We start from the raw sequence: 21,079 nt of genomic DNA, 5'->3' as shown, positions 1-21,079 counted from the left end.
GCATGCGCCCGTCTGAAGAGGCCCGGGCTATATGTTGGTGTTCGTGAGCCATTACACTTCTGCTTTTGGATCTACTCCCCGCTTCGGCGTTAAATAATAGCGTGCCAATCTGCCATGGCGCAATTATTCCGGCTATAATCCCTGATTATAATGTGCTTTTAACCCTTTCCTGCTCGCAGTGCTTTTAACCCTTTCCTGCTCACAGTGCTTTTAACCCTTTCCTCCTCACTGCCCCCCAGCAGGTCATGTTGTCAGGGTCTCCTCAGAGGTGATGCCATCAGACACCCTGCCGACATGACCTGCTGGGGGAACCTTGCCAGGAACTTCCCCAGGCGGCCGTATATGTGTGAGGGGAAGTGAAGCGCGAGGTCACGTGACGGAACATGGCGGCCGCACTGCTGCTGGTGCTTGCCCTCGGGCTGGCAGCTAGTAATGCCCTCACACACAGGAGGCTTCCGAGCGCCCCAGGCGTGCTGCTGGAGGGGCAGGAGCGCTGGTTCACACAGAGGCTGGACCACTACAATGGCGCCGACACCAGGGCTTGGCAGCAGGCAAGTCACAGGACGCGGCTCACCCAGTGGAGTAACTAGTGCTTATCTATGGAGTAGCAGAGCTGTGTATGTGTGTGGGCACACCTGGTACTGCAGTGTAGTAGTGTATTGCACTGCAGGGGGTGACGTGCCCACCAGTGTCACATGGAGGTGACCATCATCCCTGGTATTTAAAGCGCACATGTGCCCCATCATATGCCACCAATGTGTGGCGATTCACGTTAACCCCTTCCCACCTGTGTTAAAGGGGTTGTCCCGCGGCAGCAAGTGGGTCTATACACTTCTGTATGGCCATATTAATGCACTTTGTAATGTACATTGTGCATTAATTATGAGCCATACAGAAGTTATAAAAAGTTTTATACTTACCTGCTCCGTTGCTGGCGTCCTCGTCTCCATGGTGCCGACTAATTTTCGCCCTCCGATGGCCAAATTAGCCGCGCTTGCGCAGTCCGGGTCTTCTCCTCTTCTCTATGGGGCTCCGCGTAGCTCCGTGTAGCTCCGCCCCGTCACGTGCCGATTCCAGCCAATCAGGAGGCTGGAATCGGCAGTGGACCGCACAGAAGAGCTGCGGTCCACGAAGACAGAGGATCCCGGCGGCCATCTTCAGCAGGTGAGTATGAAGACGCCGGACCGCCGGGATTCAGGTAAGCGCTGTGCGGGTGGTTTTTTTAACCCCTGCATCGGGGTTGTCTCGCGCCGAACGGGGGGGGGGGGGGGTTTAAAAAAAAAAAAAAACCCGTTTCGGCGCGGGACATCTCCTTTAATGGATGCAGTGTTAACAAAAGGGTTATCTGTTCACTTCTGTTCTGTCAGATTTTCTGTTTTTTCCTTAGAAAAATGGCGCAAAACTCGGAAACCTGACAGAACAGAAACAAACAGGAGCCGTTCTATCTGCTTTCAGTTCCCTTTTTTTTTTCACGCGCACGAAGGCCCAAATTAATGTCACAATTTTTTAAAATCCACTGTCCCCTGCCAACATGTGTAAAACTGCGGTGAATGTGCATGTAATCGTGTATTTCCCATAAACGCGGACCAAAATGGGACATGTTGCAGTTTTTTTTTTCAGGCACAAAATATACCTGCTTTTATATACATACACAAAAAAACCCAGTGCATTCCATGGTAACGGACAGGACACGCACATGCAAATTTTTTCACATTTTTTAAAATATATTTTTATCCGAAACTTTAAAAATAGCTATAGGTAGTTAAACTATGCACTGTGACAAATGTATCAGTCATATCTACCTCCTAGCTTTGTACCAACTCTTAGTAAATGACATGTGAGATTTAGTAACAGACAGGACATGCACAAGAATAGCAATTGCAGAATGCTTGTTTTTTCCAAAATTTCTGTTCTCTTAGTTAATATATAATCAAGACTTTCGCATTATTTCCAGTATAGTCTTAAAAGATTATCTGTTTTGCACTTGTTCTGATCTGTTAGTTATAAACACCCCTAATTTATTTTTTCATATGGTAACAGACAGGACGTGTTTGAATGTAAACTTACTAAAAATAAGAATCTTTTTTTTTACTTTTTAAGATGTTTTATTCAGTTACAGGTAACTGCAATGTATATGAACCTTATAAGACTTAAATTAAGAGCTTTTGTTGTGAATTATAATGACCATTCACTAACAGAATGATTAATGACACTTTCTTGGTAACAGACCAGACATTTAGGGCTCCTTCCCACGGAAGGATTTCCGCCGCGTTGCCCGCAGTTATTAAGTTCTATTGAACCTAATAGCTCAGGGCTTACGGTGCGGAATTCCACCGCGGAATTCCGCACCGTGAAATCACCCGACCTCACCCACGGCATGCTCTATTTGCCGCGGGCGTACGCGCTGACGGCTTCCATTGCAGTCAATGGAAGCCGTCCGTCACGCTATCTTCCGCTATAGCACAGCGGAAGATAGCGTGAAACCGCTTCCCTGCCTACTGCTGCCGCGTCATATTACGCTGTGGGCGTGTCATGTGACGTGATGTGGCTGGCGCGGCGGGCGGCCGGTGAGTGACGTTTCTGTGCGGGGCTCTGCGAGTCCCGCACAGAAATAGAGCATGCCGCGATTTGTTTGCTGCGCGAGATTTCACGCAGCCAAACCGCGGCCGTCTGCCTAGGATTGCGTTTGTTAACGCAATCGTATGGCAGCTTCCAGGGGCGGAAATCCCGCCGCGGAATTTCCACCCGTCTGCAGGCGGCCTAAGAGTCATAAAAACATTCATCATCATCAAATATATATATATATATATCTCACATCTGAATAACCCTATACAATATGAAAGAGGTTTATGCTGTCTGTATTATGTGGATACAAAGATCCTGTAATACGGATCAATGATCCGCCCATGGAAATGAGCTCTCTGATACAAGCGTTCTTTGCAGAGTACCAGACGCGGGTTTTGCACGCTCAATATGCAGTAACTAACTGTGCATTACCGGCAAAAGTGCCTCTTGCACACAACAGGCGAAATGCGCACGCAAAAAAAATGCAATGTGCTTTGGCCGGGCTCACACACACGTATTTGAATTGCGTATTGCACATGCAATGTACGTGCGCGTGAATGGCGATCTTTACATCAACGCTTCGTATTGATTTTCATATCAACGTTTTGTGTATATTGTGTTTGTAAAAATAAAAAAACCCGCCATATTGTTTTCTATGGGTGTGTTCGCAACGCAGTACATACGCAATTACCATATGGTTGTGTTAGCCCAGCCTTAATGCTGTGACTCTCCACTGGCTGCTAGGTGGCACACGGACTTGTTGCTGTGCCGACTGCCAATCGGGCAGGTCTGCAGTGTGTGCAGGCACCGGAAGAGTATGACCTTCGTACTGTACGCTGTGTACCGCTCAGTATGTGCCGAGCCTACAAACTCGTCTAAAGTGAAAAAGCTGAATAAAACTTCACCGCGCTGTCATGTGATTTGGTTAATTATCTAAACTTTTTTTTAAAGTGGATCTGTTTTCTAGCCATACTGTACAAAATCATTAAAGAGGACCTGCTACTAGCTAGAACCAACAACGGGTCGCGGCCCTGCTGACATCCAAAATGTGGCTTGACGAACATAGTGATCCATTTTGGGCAACAAAAGCCGTTTATCTCTGATTATGTTGTGTAATTCCTTATAAATAGTCATTATATTCCACAGAGTGGCCCACGGAAAAGTAGTCTGTCTTTGATCCCAGCAGCACAGTCCTTGGAGGAGGCTGTAGCCCCTTGCACCCGGTCTGGTGAAGTAGTGTCGCCCACTCGTGCTGTGTTTCAGCCTTACTCTAGCCCTCCTGTGGGTGACGCATCGGAAGGAGGATGATCTTTCCACAACAGTGAATAGTTATAGTGGGAGGCTACGTGCGAAGTCGACCAATTAAGGGTACGCAAGAGGCCTATGCCAACAAGTACAAAACCACTTGCTAAATGTTGTAATCAGAGCCAGAAATGGTGGCAGACCAGGTCTGTCACAGACAGGACGAAGCTGAGGCCTCCGGTGGTCTGGAGGTCCAAAGTAGTTGGTGTCCTTCAGCAGCAAATTGCCCTTGAAAATCAACTCTGAGACTGTCAGCAAGTTGGTGGATTGCAAACACTGTGCGAGCTGAAAGAGCTTGATAAAGCGAAATGCATGGATTAACCCTTTGCAATCCAATTTTGGATTCAGGGTTTTCCAAGGGTTTTTCTCTTTCTGCCATTATACAATGGCACCACCTGCTGGCTAGAGCAACAGAGCAGCCAGTAATATACAGTAAGAATACCCTGCTGGACGTCTTCCGACATCAGAAGCTGTACAGCCTTCAATCAGAATGCCTTTTGACGTCAGACAGTGGATTGGAAAGGGTTAACTGTACATGATTGCTGCCTATGACTGCTAGAGGACTTTTGGACTGATTGCTGCACCCTATGATGGATGAAGTGGCGATTCGTTTATCAGGTCACGTGAGTTCACGGAATACACTGGTTTACTGGCAATCCCCACCTGACTCGCGAAACTCCACTGCATGACCAGAAAATTAGTGTTTGGTGCGCAGTGTCACGAATAATGGGTCCAAATCTCTTCAAATCAACGGAATATCACACTTTATCTGGACTGGGTTGATCAGTTTTACATCCAACTAACATCAGAAGAAAGAATGTACTGCCTTTACTAACAAGATTGGGGTAACTGTCTGCGACTCACTAGCACGGGTTCATGATGTGTTTACAGAAGAGCAAACTGAGCAGGAAGTTATAGCCACCATGTTCCCTGGACTTGTCCACGTGTGACTTTTATCTGGGGAAATTTAAAGCAGTTTGTGTACACCAGTATGCATACCATAAATGGTCAAGATAAACTTCGTGAACACTTTCCACAGCATCACCGTTGAAGAGCTGTAGGCAGTATCAGCCAACATTTTGCATATTGCCCCACAACACACAGAAGTGAACGAGAACTGCTTCCAGTGTTTGTTGTAATGTGGGTAACGCTTTAAAAAATACATGAATTGAAAATCCCCTTGCTCATTCTTCCAGTAACAGTATTGTCAGAGGTGGGCTACTCTTCCGTGACCCACCATGTATTTGCATAGGTGATACCATCCTGGTACTGGGTCAAATGGCAAAAGGTTATCACTTTTGTAGCAAATCCACTGTTCCTGTGAGAAGATTGTAAGGACGCGTATGAGAGGTGTTTTGTGTTCGCTTTTAATGACTTATTCCACAGATATATGGAGATGTCCGATGTGGTTTTCAGTGCGGAACAAACACTGCTTACTACTTAATATGGCCACTAGGGGTCAAGCAAGCCCTGGCATACCTAGCATGAGGCACTGCAGTCTATTTCAGGGTGGTGAAGCACGGGTCGCTACACCATAAAAAAGCTAATTATTTCATTAGTCTGTCACCTTTTCCAATTCTATAGCAATTAGATTGTATGATAACTTTCCAATAAAGGGAATAGGCTGCAGTGTGTGGTGCAGAAGGAAAGGCTGAAGCTGCAGTCGTTGAGGGAATGCAGAAATCTTGCGCCTATAAAACGTGTCACTTTAGCCTAATATATGTACTTTTTGTGTATGTTGAATGGAAATTGTCACTTTTTTCTAAGCCATTGTCTGTTCCAATGATGATCTGGAAGTATGAACAAGTGTATTTTTTTCTTCTTCAGAGATACTTTATGAACGACTCCTTCACCCAGAGTGGCGGTCCTGTGTTCCTGATGATCGGAGGAGAAGGTGCCGCTAATCCAGCCTGGATGACGCAGGGCACTTGGATAACATATGCTGAGAAGATGGGAGCACTTTGTCTACTTCTGGAACACAGATTCTACGGCAAAAGTCATCCAACGGAGTAGGGATAATGATGACGTGTAGATTGGCTGATCTGCGGTCAAAAATGCGTTCTCTTGTATATCTTGTAAATATTATTACAATAGACCGCTTTCACACCTGGCTCACTTTAGGGTTTCCATCTCTCTGCTCTGTTTTTGCAGGAGAGAAACTGAAATCAAACCGGGGAAAAAAAAAACAGATCTGTCACAAACGACAGTTTGTGACAGCTTTGAGCGATCATTTTGCATAAACTATTAAGTAGCTACTCAGCTACTTAAAGGGGTTGTCCCGCGAAAGCAAGTTGGGGTATACACTTCTGTATGGCCATATTAATGCACTTTGTAATGTACATCGTGCATTAAATATTGGCCATACAGAAGTTATTCACTTACCTGCTCCGTTGCTAGCGTCCCCGTCACCATGGTGCCGTCTAATTTCAGCGTCTAATCGCCCGATTAGACGCGCTTGTGCAGTCCGGTCTTCTCCCTGGTGAATGGGGATGCTCGTGCCGGAGAGCTGGTCCTCGTAGCTCCGCCCCGTCACGTGTGCCGATTCCAGCCAATCAGGAGGCTGGAATCGGCAATGGACCGCACAGAGCCCACGGTGCACCATGGGAGAAGACCCGCGGTGCATCGTGGGTGAAGATCCCGGCGGCCATCTTAGTAAGGTAAGGAAGAAGTCGCCGCAGCGCGGGGATTTGGGTAAGTACTAAATGTTTGTTTTTTTTTTAGCACATGCATTGGGTTTGTCTCGCGCCGAACCCCCCGTAGCCCCCCGCCTATTGAAAAAAAACAAAACCCGTTTCGGCGCGGGACAACCCCTTTAATAGCAATTAAGCGTGCAAATGAAGCCTTTTAGCTGAAAGCAGTTAATAGCCCGAAGGCTCTTATCTGCATTCAGCTCCTTTGTTCTCTGACGGGAAACCATGCTATCAGCACTATCCACGAGAACTGCTGATAGGGCTGAAGGACGATTTTTAGTTTGGACTGAATTTAACGATCAGCTAACAGTGCACGATGAGCGCGCGTTTAGACGCAACGATGAACGCTCAAACTATCACTTTTTAGTGTGTTCTTTTTTTTTTTTTTTCTTCACACACAATGAGAAAATGACAAAATAAGAAATTAAACAGATTTGTATTTTTTTTTTTTTTTTTTTTTAATCCATGCATTTAATTAAAAGTACAATAAAAAATATGTAACATTAAGGTCAAACGCCATTTTTGGGAAACTCCTAATAAGGGCGATGAAACAATACCTCCACAGTGCCACCTATTGGAAGGCAGCAATACCTAAAGTCAATGTTAGACTCTTTATACAAGCCTTGCAACAATGACCAGGAATTAAAAGCAAAGTCAGAGCCCACACACAGACAGCTGTTTAAGGGTTTTTAAGGAGAAAAGATAGCATTTCCGACCCACATCCCAGGCCTCTCTCTAGCAAAGTCAGGATCCTACTGCACATTGAAGGGCAAAAACCCTTAAACAGCTGTCTATGCATGAACTCTGACTGTGCTTTTAATTCCTGGTCATTGTTGCAAGGCTTGTATGAAGAGTCTAACATTGACTTTAGGCATTGCTGCCTTCCAATAGGTGGCACTGTGGAGGTATTGTTTCATCTCCCTTATTTGCATATTACCTAGAGGAGCAAAAATGGCCTTTCAGGTCTCCTCACTCACCGTCTAGGTGCTCTACTTAAGGAGAAAAGCTAGCGTTTCTGGGAAACTCCTGTGACCCTTTTTCCAACACATGGGTTGTAAAGTGTGCAGCGCTTCAGAGTGGAGCCGGCTTTAAACACTGCTCTGGGATAGAAGCTGGCGCACCAGCTGTGTGGTGCTGATATGTGTTGTCCACATATCATCCCAGAATCAATACTATATTTTCCATTAATAACTTTTAACACTTTTTGTTTTCTCATCAAGTTTGTCTTTTATATACAGTACTTGCAAAATTTAGCCAGCAGTCACCAAAATACTCTCCTGCTATGCCTGCTACCCTGATACTATAGTTATGCCCATGCTGCCTGAATTAATGCCCATTTACACACCACGATTATCGCTCAGAAGTCAAACGACCGAAGATGAGTGATTTATCATTGCGTGTAAACGCTGCAATTGTTTAGTTTTCGGCTGAATGATGATTTTTAAGATGAGCTTAAAATCATCGTTCAGCCGGACAGAAGATGACTGTGACCACATGCTGTGTTCTCTACGGGAGTCGGAGATTGCATTGTATTCTGCCGACAGCCCGTGTGAGAACAAAGGAGCTGTGTGCAGAGCTCAGACCACATGCTGGGCTCTGCAAACAGATTCCAGAGGCCCTCTTACATGCAAATGAAGCTCATAAAGTGTTAGTAGACATTAGTGTCCATTAACACTTTATGTAAAATGACTGTCAATCTTTCAATCATTTTAAAGATTGTCTTTGCGTGTAGGTAGGCCATTATTCTATGTGTTCTTGGTTAGCCCCCTGGTTTGGCCATGAGCATTAAGGGCACCTTCACATTGGTGAGGACGTTATTGGGTTGCTATTCATGCAGCATTCAGCCTAAGGCCTCTCTCACATAGTCGTAGGCGGTTTTACATGCACCCACCGACGCCGTAAAAACATGTGAACTAGCGCACAAATCTAACGTTTGTGCGCCCATTCAAACAGCACAGGCCCTGGCGCATATACTCCAAGGCTGCAATGCTGTTGCTGGCTCACCTCCTCTCTCCTTCCCTCCAGCTGTTTGCAATGGGAGTGGGTGGGACAGGGGCAGAGCTAAGCACCTGCCCCTTGTCTGCAGCCAGCAATGGGATGGGGTGGATCTTGGCTCCACCCCCACTTCACCCTCGCTCATTGCAAACAGCCGAAGGAGAGGAGAAGAGGGAGGGAATTTGGCAGTCACGCTGCTAAACTCTCTCCCAACTTCGTTCTCCATCCGCTGTCATTTGCTCCCATAGGAGTCTATGAAGCGGCCGATGTATTCTGGACGGAAAGCTAGTTCCAGGACTATCTTTTCAACCTGGCGCTATATTGGAATCCAATGCATCAGATCATATATATATAAATATGATATGTTTCTTTTTTTACATTTTTTCCTGGCATCTGAGAACCGATGCATGTACGGAAACATAAGAGCACAATATTTCAAACTGAACAATGATTTTTAATTGCAAAAACTCCATCTTTCAATTAGAAAATGCTAATCGTATCAGTGTATGTTCTCAGATGTATGTGTGTTTAGTACAGAGCTCTGCAATGTATGTGGCTCAGCTATGGGGTACTGGTAGTGTAGCTAGCAGCATATGCTACATGGTGGCCTCAGACAGTTCATTAAGTGTCAGAAAGGATATAATGAAACCCACTTGACCCGCTCTGTTCTTTCCTGTAGGGATATGAGTGTGGAGAATTTGCGTTACCTGAGCAGTCAACAAGCCTTAGCAGATCTTGCCCATTTCCAGACTGTGATGACTGAAAAACTGGGCTTAGGTGACAGGAAATGGATTGTGTTTGGCGGTTCCTATCCTGGATGTCTTGCAGCATGGTATCGAAAAAAATATCCCCACTTGGTGCATGCAGCTGTTGCTAGCAGCGCTCCTGTAGTAGCTGCTCTGAATTTTTCAGGTAAGTGTAAATGAACGAGTTATGATGCTTTCACCTGTGAATTACATCTGTAGGGCCATGTAAGACCCTGCCTTGGGTAACTTTTTTTTTTTTTTACTAGAAAAAGATGCATAAGCCTAACTCCCCTGTTGTAAATCTACAGAAATACACCGCTTTGAGGTGATCACATGTGGCATTTTTTGGAAGAGATCCACAGCATATTTTGCACAGCAGTTATCACCCTTTCAGTTGTAGTGGTAAAGTCTGCTGCAGATGTAAGTCAAAAGCTGCACCAATAGTGCAGATTTTGCACCAAACTCAATACATGTGAACGCAACCTTAACCAACCAATACTCTATCTACACGTTCCTAATCATTTGCATGGAAACAAACACGCATCCTCCGATTAGTCTACAAAGCAGTACAGGTAAAGGCGAGGATTTGGAGATATTTAACCACCCTCCCTAAAGAGATTTTAAAGGGTTGTCCCACTCCTAGCTATGTTGCTGCAGGAAGCAGACAGCATCCGGCGCCGGGTTGGTACTGCAGGCTGAGTCCTATTCTCTTCAATAGGACTTAGCCTGCAGTACCAAGCCAGGCCACTACACAACGTGCAGAGCTGTCTACTTCCTGCTGCAAAACTGCTGGAAGTGGAACAACTCCTTTTAACATTAGCCGATGCGTGGATTGTTATAGGATACCTTCATTGGGCCTACCAGCAATTATTGACATAAAATCAAGTTTCATCATTCTGTTCCCATCTTTTACTTGTGTAAGCCTGAAGACTGATGTATCAGCACTACAAGGCGGGTACCATAAATGCAGGATCTATTTATTTATTTTTTAGCCAAATTCAGGCGATAATTGTCCTGTATACTTGCGGCAACCAATAGAACAGGTGAGCGATTTCTAGCTCAATGCAAGAGTCACTTGGTTTTTAGCAGAACTAAACACCAAGCGACTGCTAGTCCGTGTAAACTGGAGCCACTCTATGTTGAGCGACTTTTGTTTACTGTGAATAGAGGCGGGTGGTTGGAAGGATCCCTGGCCGCTCCGCCTCCATTCACCTGGATGACTATCACTCCTGTGTAAGGCACAGGTGTCCTGTGTAAAGGTACCCTAAAACTCAGATTGGTGATCGAAATATAAACTTGGACTTTATATCTCAAAAAAGATATGAAACGCTCGCCATCATCCTAGGCTTTAGGAAAGCACTGCTCCTTGAGATCTCTGCATGGAGTCTTGGCCATCTGCATGTCTCAGCAGCAGACAATTAATCCAATGTGTAATAAAGTTGCCAGCTTCTACACGAGATTTCTCCTTTAATTATGTCAAATATTCAGCATCAGACACACGATAACTCACGCCTTTGCTAACCCTTTATTACACATTGGATTTATGATCTAAATATACTTGGGTTCCAGCTTTTGGTTTTCTATCATTTGGTGTAAATGGACCCTTACTCATTCCGTACAGATCTGTGCCGATCCAGCGGCATCCATAAGTGTTACTACTAGTATATGGGGTCTCTTACTAGCATTTTCCGCTGATGGTTAAAAGTATGTTTTATCTTTCCTCAGATTAAAAAAACAAACAAAAAAAAAAAAAACATTCTATCTGTGTGCCAAATGTGAAGCACACAGCATTTCCTGCGCAGCTGAAAAACAAACAAAAAAAAAAAAAACATTCTATCTGTGTGCCAAATGTGAAGCACACAGCATTTCCTGCGCAGCTGAGAGATTCAATGGTGCCTCTCTGGCAGCGGAGGTCGAGTTGCAGCTGAGCTCTTGTTAATGATTGCTAGTTGTACAGCTGAGCCGTGACCTGCCCAGAATTCTAATTGTTGGTGCCAAACGCATCCTCGCGTTCGCTTTAACAAAACAAGTAGATGTTAGTACGGTAACCTGCACTACTGTAGTCACATCGAGGATGTATGTTGAGGGTAATCCAGACAGTCAGTCCAAATCTATACATTTGTTATACAATGTTGTGTGTAGGGAGTCTTGGGTTGCTTTCACGTGCACCTATTTGTGCTTGCAGTACAGAGATCATTACTCAATAAAATAAGATTATTTTGTATACCGCGTTTCCCTGAAAATAGGTCCTACCCCAATAGTAAGACCTACTGAGTTTTTGGGGGAGGCTTGAAATATAAGGCCTCCCCCAAAAATAGGATCTAGCTAACATGCCCCCCCCTTTCCAAAAAAAAAAAATCAATGCTCTCCTGGTCCGCGATGTCCTGATGGGTCTCCGGCGGCGCTGCGGCAAACTGCTGAGTCCTCCCCGTCTGTTATCTCAGCTTCTGCTGGTGACGGGGCTTTGAATACACCGCCTCCAGCAAAGAGAGCGCTGTGATTGGCTAATCGAGTGCCAGCAGCCAATCACAGCCATTCAGTGGCACCAATGGCTATGATTGGCCCAACGAGCGCCGGCTGTTGTTGGCCAATCACAGCGCTCGCTTTGCTGCAAGTGGAGTATTCAAAGCCCTGTCACCAGGAAGAAGCTCAGCTGTGAGACAAGGAGGACTCAGTTTACTGCAGCGCCGCCAAAGACCATCAGGAGGCATTGGGACACCGCGGTAACATAGAACACGGCATTGGGAACACGGTATCATAGAATGAAAATGCAGGTTATATTAATTCAGGTTGAAGGACCCAGAAGGAGCATACACAAGGAGATCCGTGAAGCACTCTGCAATGCGACTGAACAAAAAACACATCTGGTATCTGGCTGCACGCACATGAACATGCCGTGCGGTCACAAAGTACAGTAAAAAAAAAGGCTATGTGCATGCAAAAAAAAATTGTTCATTACTGAAACACGCAGAGCTCGGGCGCACGCAAATGCCCTTATGCCCTTGTGAAGCCGGCCTTAGACAGATCATATACAGGGACACCTATTAATGTCGGTATACAAGAATTCTGGTGTAGAACAGTTGCAAATTTTACTGCAGGCCCCACTTGCACAAAAACATTGCCACTGTTCTGCTTTTTGTGCTGGCATCACCACTTTCACAAATAGTGGGTGGGGCTTTTGGAGGGGGCGTGGCCTCCCTGCCAGATTTATGCATAAAGTGTGGTGGGTCGGATCTAGGTTACATTTCCATGTGGGCGCATTGAGGTGCTGAGATAAGCTTACTGCATGGTGAGGTGTGAGCCTGCTCATGTACTAGGTGCATCGTGCACAAGGGGAAATTATACGAAGATCAGTGTTGGATATGCTGGTCTTAGTAAATTTCCTCCATACTATACAGTGGCCTCATGTATCGAACCCATCGACTTGTACAACTGTCTTTGTTGCCCATAGCAACGCATCACAGCACCACTTCTCTTTCCTTATACTGCTATGGTAAAATAAAAGCTGAGCTGTGATGGGTTGCTATGGGCAACAGACATTTGTACTATTAGACGGCTTTAACCCTTTCCAATCCAATTATTTTTTCTCATTCATTCTCCCCAGCTCCAAATAAATCGGAGCTGGGGAGAATGGATGAGAAAAAATACATTTCCCTGCACCCTCCTGAACTGACAGAGTTCAGGAGGGTGCAGATGCTCACTGCACCATAAAGGGACCTGCTTACCTGTCCGGCGTCTTCCGCATTCTCCCTCTGCCTCCCGGCTCGGCGATCATGTGACCGCTGGGGTCAGGTGGCACCCAGCGGTCACATGATCGCCGAGACGGGAGGCAGAGGGAGAATGCGGAAGACGCCGGACAGGTAAGCAGGCCCCCCCCACTGTGCAGGCTCCCGGCTCGGCGTTCATGTGACTGCCGGGGGTCAGGTAACACCGGCGGTCACATGATCGCCGGCCGGAATCTCTGTGCATTACATAGCGCTAATTGAGTGCTATGTAATGTGTAAAGGAGAAGGCAGAAAGGGATAAAAACCCTTTCTGCCTTCTCCTCGGGGGTCCTCGATGGGGACCAGTGCAGAAGTGTTTCTGCACCCGATGTGTCTGACGATCAGGTGCAGATGCACTCCTGCTCTGCAGTGTCGGGCCTGCCCCGACATCGCAGCTGTGGAAGGAAATTATGATGTCGGGGCAGGCCCGACATTGGATTGGAAAGGGTTAATAAATGAGGCCCAATATGTCCCAAAAATCACGATGTGGTTTCCTGTGATTGTTGTTGGAATGAAAAATGACGTGCATGAAACTGCGAAAAGCAGAAAATGGAGATTTCCCGCACCGCTGGGAAGTAAGCAATCAGGATGGGGCAATATAGGAAGGTTAGTTTATTGGTGACGTGTTTGAGTCGCACTGCCCCCCCCCCCCCCCCTTTCTCAAGCCATAACAAGGCTCAAGTCACTCAAGCTCACATCACGTGAAAAACTTGTTGGGGGTGACATCACGTGACCAAGAAATTTGAATCCATTTTATTTACAAATTATATGATACAAATTGATTGGCTTTGCCATTTATTGTGATAATTATAAGTTAAGGCACACCTAGTATACAGTTTTCACACAGTTTTTGTGTATATGAGAAGTATATGTCCATGAAGTGAAAGCGTGCCACTAACTAACATGGAGCCCATAGGTGTATAATCACAGCGAAAATGAATGAAGACCTAAATGTTTTAAGATGATATCAAACTTGGTCAAAAAACACACAATGTACATGATGGTGATAAAAAAAACAAAACAGGTAACCAGATGTATCAATATATTCATTTGTTTAACCCCTTAGTGACAGCTAATTCGTCTTTTTACTGACCTCACTAATAGGCTTAAAACCTTGCATACATCTTTTTAAGTCAGTGGCCGGCTCCTGCTCTAACTGCCAGAAGAGGAGAAAGCTCAGATCCTGGCAGTTTAACACTTTACATGCCACAATCAATACCAACTGCACCATATAACCAGACACGGGAAAGAGGTCTCTTCTATCACACATCAGCTCTCCACAGTGCAAGTTACCAATTGGTTCCCATGGCAGCTGAAAGCCTGGCAAAGGCCTCCATGTCTGCCATGTAACTCAGCAGATTAGGCCTTGCCTCCCACAGAGTCTAATAAGCTACTGTCATAGGCTTAGTAGAATGCTCTACACATGTAATGCAGTGTACTATCCGAGCAATCAAGCAATCACATCCCCTACAGGGACTAAAATAATAGTGTCAAAGAAAAGTTCAATAAAGTAGTAGTTTTTTTTTTTTGCTTTTTTTTTTTATTTTTATTTTAATAAGAAAAAAATGGACAAATTGAACCTTTTTTTTCCCTCCACAAAAACTTGTTTTAAATGGTTAAAATCCCCGTAATTAAAATCAATGGTAGTAAAAGGTATTGATTCCATTTTAACTCTATCTCTTAAACGGAGACTGAAATCCTTAACACAGACTAAACACAAGTGTGAATGAGCCCTGTGTGTGTGTATAATATATGGGTCAGGAAGAGCATCGTTTCTTCTTAAGGAGATGACTTATAAGGCCATCCATGTTCCTCTGGGGAAATGTGCAAATAGGAAGATGGAACAATAACTCTGCTTCGCCACCTATTGGATGGCAGCAGTCTTGCAAGTCGATGTCAGACTACTGCACACTGATGAGTGGCAACCACCTTGAAACAGCAGTCTGTGTATTCTGGCTTTGGCTCACGATACCCAGTCATTGTTATAAGGCTTGATTAAAAAGTCTGACATTGACTTGCATGATGTTGCATCTGCTCGGCGCACTAAAGCGTCCCGCCTCGATACGGACACAGGATTGTGTCCTTTTAAAACCGCAATTGCACCTCTCCAGGCTATGATGGAAGGACCCCTGTCCCTTACTAATCAGGAAAAGTGGGGAACCCCTGCCTAAAAGCAGGGTAATCGTCCCGATGAAGTCGGCCTCACTGTCTTCATCTGGGACCTGGCTATCCCTGATCAGGAACCTGGAGAAGTGCCCAAAACGCACGTAGGACATGACACTATTCACACACACTGAACACAGAACAGGACTGCATATAAAGCACATGTCTGGCCACTTGAACAGACATAACACATGTCACTGTTCACACCAACATACATGGTTGTGCGTATAACAGGAACCCCACCCAGAGCTCACATGCATAAAGATGGTCAACCATAGTCAGTCCAAGTGTCCTCACACCAGCGGAATAGAGAGGGAACAGTGTCAGGCATCACCCATCTGACACACATACATAGGACATCAGACATCTGGAGGCCACATCTGTCGAAGGGAAGAGCAGGTCTGCATATGATACAGACAAGGACTACAGGTGTCCAGACTGTCTTCAGGGACTGAGGGACACTACAGACAAGCATGCAAACACCAGCTCTGTGTAGGCTCAACGCAGAGTAAAGCACTAAAATGACCAGAAATCTCTCACAAGAGTTTGCTGGTATTTATCTGCCGCAGACCAGGGGGATTGGCTGGTGGAGAATTCCATACCCAGCCATCTCAATAAACCCCTACCTGTGAAGGTGTGCACAAGGTCCCAGAAGCACAACCTTAACACAAGAATGCTGCCTTCCAATAGGTGGCGCTGCAAAGGTGTTGTTCCATCTTCCCATTTGTATAATATACATAACGTAATTGAGTTTTTCCGCAGCATTTCCACCCCGTGTGAACATATGCTAACTCTCTCTTCTTTTGTCTAAAATGCCACATCACTAGACAATACTCATTACAAGATACAAAATTACATCAAAGGCTTTTGTTGGGAACAACAGTAGTTTGTTTACTGCTTTTAATTTAGTGGAGATAAAAGGGATTATCTGTAGCTTTGGTGCTGTAATTGCCTTAGATTACCAGAGTAGTTCGGGATATAATGTTCGTGATTAGTAGATGTTTACATACTTCTCTACTAAATGCAGTGAAGTCTCCTTCTGGGATTATGCAAAGACTTCAACAACAGGGCATATGGCTTTTAAGTCTGTGTTCACACAACCGCCTATTCTCGAGTTCTGTCTGTAACAGAACTTGCATGGAAAATGTTCCTTCACTAGAACAGTTCTTCACTTGAACCATGATCTGAGTTTGAAGAATCTGCGTGCCGACGTGTTTTTTATATGCGTTTTGCATGATGACTGGACAAGTAATGTATGGTGTCCGCACATTGCACAACTATATGCTGTAGGGCGTTATGGGTACTTAAGTTATGCTGGTTCTAGGCACTTGATGGACAAGGTAGCACTTGATGGAAGCCCCAGCAGTTGGACTCCGACGCACCTAACACTTGTAAGCTTTCTCTTGCAATCCAAGTAACATAGTATGTAAGGCTGAAAAAAGACACTGTTCAGCCTGTTTCCACTCCCTCCTTGTTGATCCAGAGGAAGGCAAAAAAAAACCTCAATGAGGCAGAAGCCAATTTACCCCATTTAGTGGAAGAAAATTCCTTCCCGACTTCATAATGGCAGTCAGAATCATCCCTGGATCAACATTGGAAAGTTCCTACCTGCCCCCAATCCCGGATCAACCACCCTGCTGGTTGTTTCCTGCAATGTTGTAGCGCTCTGAAAGATCGTCTAGTCCCCTCTTAAACTCCTCCATTAATTTTTGCCCTCACCACATCTTTGGGCAGAGTGTTCCAGAGTCTCACTGCTCTTACAGTAAAGAACCCCCTTCTGTGTTGGCTATGAAACCTGCTTTCTTCTAGACGTAGAGGATGTCCTCTTGTTATGTCGCAGTCATGGGTATAAACAGATCATGAGAAAGATCCTTGTATCGTCCCTAATGTATTTATACATAGTTGCCCTTCTTTGAACCCCCTCCAGCACTGTAACATCTTTCCTGAGTAACGGTGTCCAGAACTGTACACAGTATTCCATGTGAGGCCTGACAAGTGCCTTGTGGAAGAATAATTTTCTCGCTCCTATACCTCTTTTATTGCACCCCAAGATTTTATTTGCCTTTGCAGCAGCTGACTGGCATCGGTTACTCCAGTTTAGTCTACAATCCACTAGTACCCCCAGGTCTTTTTCCATATCACTTTTCCCTAGCAGTACCCCAAGTGTATAGTGGTGACATCTGTTTCTCCTGCCCATGTGCAGAACCTTAAATTTATCAATATTGAACTTCATTTGCCATTTTTCTGCCCAAGCCCCCAGCTTATCTAGGTCCGTTTGCAGCCGTACAATGTCCATCGTTTGTATTAATTATCTTATATAATTTTGTATCATCTGCAAATATCGATATTTTACTATAAATATATTTAACAGAATGGGGCCTAATACTGAGCCCTGTGGCACCCCATTAGCAATGGTGGCCCAATCAGAGTATTAACCATTTATTACCACCCTCTGCTTTCTATCTCTGAGCCAGTTCTTTACCCAGATACACATCTTTTCGCCCAATCCAAGCTGTCTCAGTTTATATATCAGCCTATTATGCAGCACGGTGTCAAATGCTTTAGAAAAATCCAGATATACGAAATCAATAGTCTCCCCGATCCAGCCTAGAGCTTACTTCATCGTAGAAGCTGATCAGATTGGTCTGACATGATCGATCGCTCATGACCCATAATGAGGAGTTATTCTGTTGGTTTCCTTGAGGTATTCCAGGATGGCAGCTCTCAGAAACCCCTCAGAGATCAGCAGCAGTGAAACGTCAATGGCCTATCCTAAGGTTATTCCATCAATACTGAAAAGTATGCATGATTTTTGTAGAGAGTTGTACTGAAAAACCTAATTAACTGCACTTTTCAGTATAGTTGAGGATGCAGTATCCCCATGCTGGCTAAGCATATGCCAGAAGGAAACTTTTTGGCGTACTATTTAAAGTTATTTCATACTATTACGGTTTATGAGAAAGTTGGTATGCATTGATGACCTTAGTTCTAAGCCTAAAACCACTGTCTGGTGATGTGAATAATACTGATTATCTCATGACAATGGCATCTGTCACAGGGTTGGGCTATATTGGGCAGCAAGTGAGTTCTTGAAGTTGGCAGACTGGGTAAAGGCCCATTTAGACACAACTGTTATTGCTCAAAGGCCATCTTTTGAGTGATAATCATTGTGTGTAAATGTGCCCATCTTTCACTTTACTGCCGAACTATGACTTTCACTGCATGAAATCCATCGTTCGTCAGAACAGCTGATAAGCTGGACTGCATGCTGTGCTCTGCCTGGGGAGTGCTGATTAAATTGTCTCAGCTGTCAGCCCTGCCGGCAGAATAAAGGAAATGTAAAGGGGGAACAGCGGGTGGAAAATTGTGTTGGATAGCCAACTGGATCAAAGCATCTCCTATACAACTGGTTTTGTGGGGTGTTAATATGGAGTGGTTTGTACATACCAGAAGTGATCCAGGCTCAAGGGCACTCAAGGCTGTTTGATATCCATGGAGAGAGAACGCTAGCCTGTTGGGTTTGTCCTACTAAAGGGCTACTATAGTACAAATTGCTGAGAGTTCATTCTCACTATGATATAAAGGGGTCAGAACATAGTGTTACACAGCTTGCTGCTTATTGGGGCTGCATAGCCGCTTAGTGTTCAGTGCCCATGATGACCCCTGCCCACTGCTGAAAGCAACAACAATGGGCATCTGCGTATCGGAGCTTGACAAAGCTCTATGGGATGAAAAGCCTGGCGGAGGCAAGTGTGCTGCTCTGGGAAACCTACCTAAATATGGAATTACAGCTTCTATGAAGAGGTGTACTTGATCTGCAACCATAAGATAATGTGCCTAGTCGCACTTCGGCAATGGTTTGGAACATGACAAAGAATTCAAGGTATTTGTCTTGACCTCCTATTTTCCAGATCTCCATCTGATCAACCATCTGTAGGCTATATGAAGGGCCCACCACACAACTTGCGGAACTTAAAGGGGTGGTTTTGGCAGATTTCTCCCCCAAAACAGTGCCACACTTGTCCACAGGCTGTGTGGGGTGTTGCAGCTTAGTTTCATTCACTTCAATGGCCATAAGGCTGCAATGTTTTATTTATTTATTTATTTATTTATTTTTTTTTTTGCAGACTAGTTTTTAATTGGCAACATTTTTGGGGTATATATAATGTATTGTAACACTTTGTTTTGTTTGGAGTACGAGAGAAATTGCATCAATTCTGCCGTGTGTGTGTGTGTGTGTGTGTGTGTGTGTGTGTATAATAGAGGGATCTCTCCTTGCATTCAAAGTCCCACAACATTTCTTTTAAACTACTTTTTTTTTAATAGACGGAGCTCTGTTAGAGTCTTTTGCAGGACGAGCTTTTATTGCATGTGGTGGTTTTAATTTTTTTATTTTTTTTTATTTTGTTTGTTTGGTTTTTTTTTTGGGGGGGGGGGGGGGGGGGGGTTATTTTCCGTTTTTTGGTGTGCAGGATAAATGCTGTACAATTTCCAGATACAATGATACGAAGAATGTGGTATTTCTTTAAATATTTATTTATTTTTTAACGGGAACGTGTGCAAAAAGTTTTTTTTTTTTTTCCTGTATGGCACTTGATCCATAAAATCTCTGATCATGATGATAATGCATTGCCGTACTTCTGTATGGCAGTGCTTTTTCGCTTATAATAGCGAGCATAGGCAGGCCAGTACACTATTGCAGATGGTTGATAACATCCCTTTACCTGCCACAATCTATGTTAATGGCATGCAGGGGAGATAACAGAGGGGATCCCTTTTTCCCAGCTGAAAGTAATAAGTGAAATTACTCATTGCACAGAATCTCAAGCAATCAATATTCGCTTTTCATCTTTATAAACTGCGCTTCAAGAATAAAAAGCGGAATCTGACCATGTGACTGGGCCATTTTTCTCCTGAAGGCCTGTACATACTGAGGTGCTTATTGTAACAAGGTTTTCGCTCTTTCTTTGCAGCATACCTGGATGTTGTACAGATTTCCCTATCAAGAAATCACACTAATTGCTCTGAGATGATTAAGATCGCCTTCGACACGTTGATTGAGCTCTTGGATTACCAGGAGAATTATGGGAAAATAAGCAAGGATTTTTAGTAAGTTTTATGTCCGAATCTATTTTAAAGCATTGTCTACTCTGTAGAGGTATTTGTTTAATAGTCGTTAAAGATTATTTGGCCCTAAATAGCCTTTCTAGAGAAGCCTGGGTGATCTGGCCCTAGTGACGGCTTCCATAGGGGCTCTAATCTTGGTTTCCTTAGGGGCCTTTCACATGGACAGAATTATTCTGCACAACATGCAGATTTTGGCGTGGAATTGGAATGGCTTAAATCGGTTTACAATTTCATATCAAAATCCCCAATGAGACTTGTGGGCTCTGGTGTGGAATAATTCAAGCCCATGTAACAGCATTAGAGATGAGCAAGCATACTCGGTAAGGCGATATATTCGAGAGAGCATCGCCTTTTTTGAGTACCTGCTGGCTCATCCCTGAAGATTCGGGGTGGCCGCAGGGGTGAGCGGGGGGTTACAGAGGGGATCGGGAGAGAGAGTGATCTCTCTTACTCTCCTCCCCGCTCCCCCTCGCTGCCCTGCGACGACCCCTGCGGCCCCCCTGAATCTTCAGGGATGAGCCAGCAGATACTCAAAAAAGGCAAGGCGATATATTCAAGAGAGCATCGCCTTTTTTGAGTACCTGCTGGCTCATCCCTGAAGATTCGGGGTGGCCGCAGGGGTGAGCGGGGGGTTGCAGAGGGGATCGGTAGAGAGAGAGTGATCTCTCTCTTACTCTCCTCCCCGCTCCCCCTCACTGCCCCGCGACGACCCCTGCGGCCCCCCTGA

The 21,079-nt window shown here is 44.9% G+C and overlaps 1 protein-coding gene across 1 annotated transcript in view; it reads left to right on the top strand.

The window, feature by feature from the left end:
* The first annotated feature begins 356 nt into the window (after window positions 1-356).
* LOC136625041 (putative serine protease K12H4.7) overlaps window positions 357-21,079 on the top strand; it is a 42,284-nt gene continuing 21,561 nt past the window's right edge. Inside the window, exons 1-4 of the mRNA XM_066598976.1 lie at window positions 357-551; window positions 5,695-5,876; window positions 9,232-9,464; window positions 20,199-20,334. Of these exons, the coding sequence (XP_066455073.1) occupies window positions 384-551; window positions 5,695-5,876; window positions 9,232-9,464; window positions 20,199-20,334 (719 nt within the window). The 5' untranslated portion in view covers window positions 357-383. The remainder of the gene's footprint in view (window positions 552-5,694; window positions 5,877-9,231; window positions 9,465-20,198; window positions 20,335-21,079) is intronic.

Source organism: Eleutherodactylus coqui, chromosome 1 (assembly GCF_035609145.1).
Source record: "Eleutherodactylus coqui strain aEleCoq1 chromosome 1, aEleCoq1.hap1, whole genome shotgun sequence".
Taxonomy (NCBI): domain Eukaryota; kingdom Metazoa; phylum Chordata; class Amphibia; order Anura; family Eleutherodactylidae; genus Eleutherodactylus; species Eleutherodactylus coqui.
The sequence above is the reverse complement of the archived record's forward strand: the minus strand, read 5'-3'. Positions and strand labels throughout refer to the sequence as shown.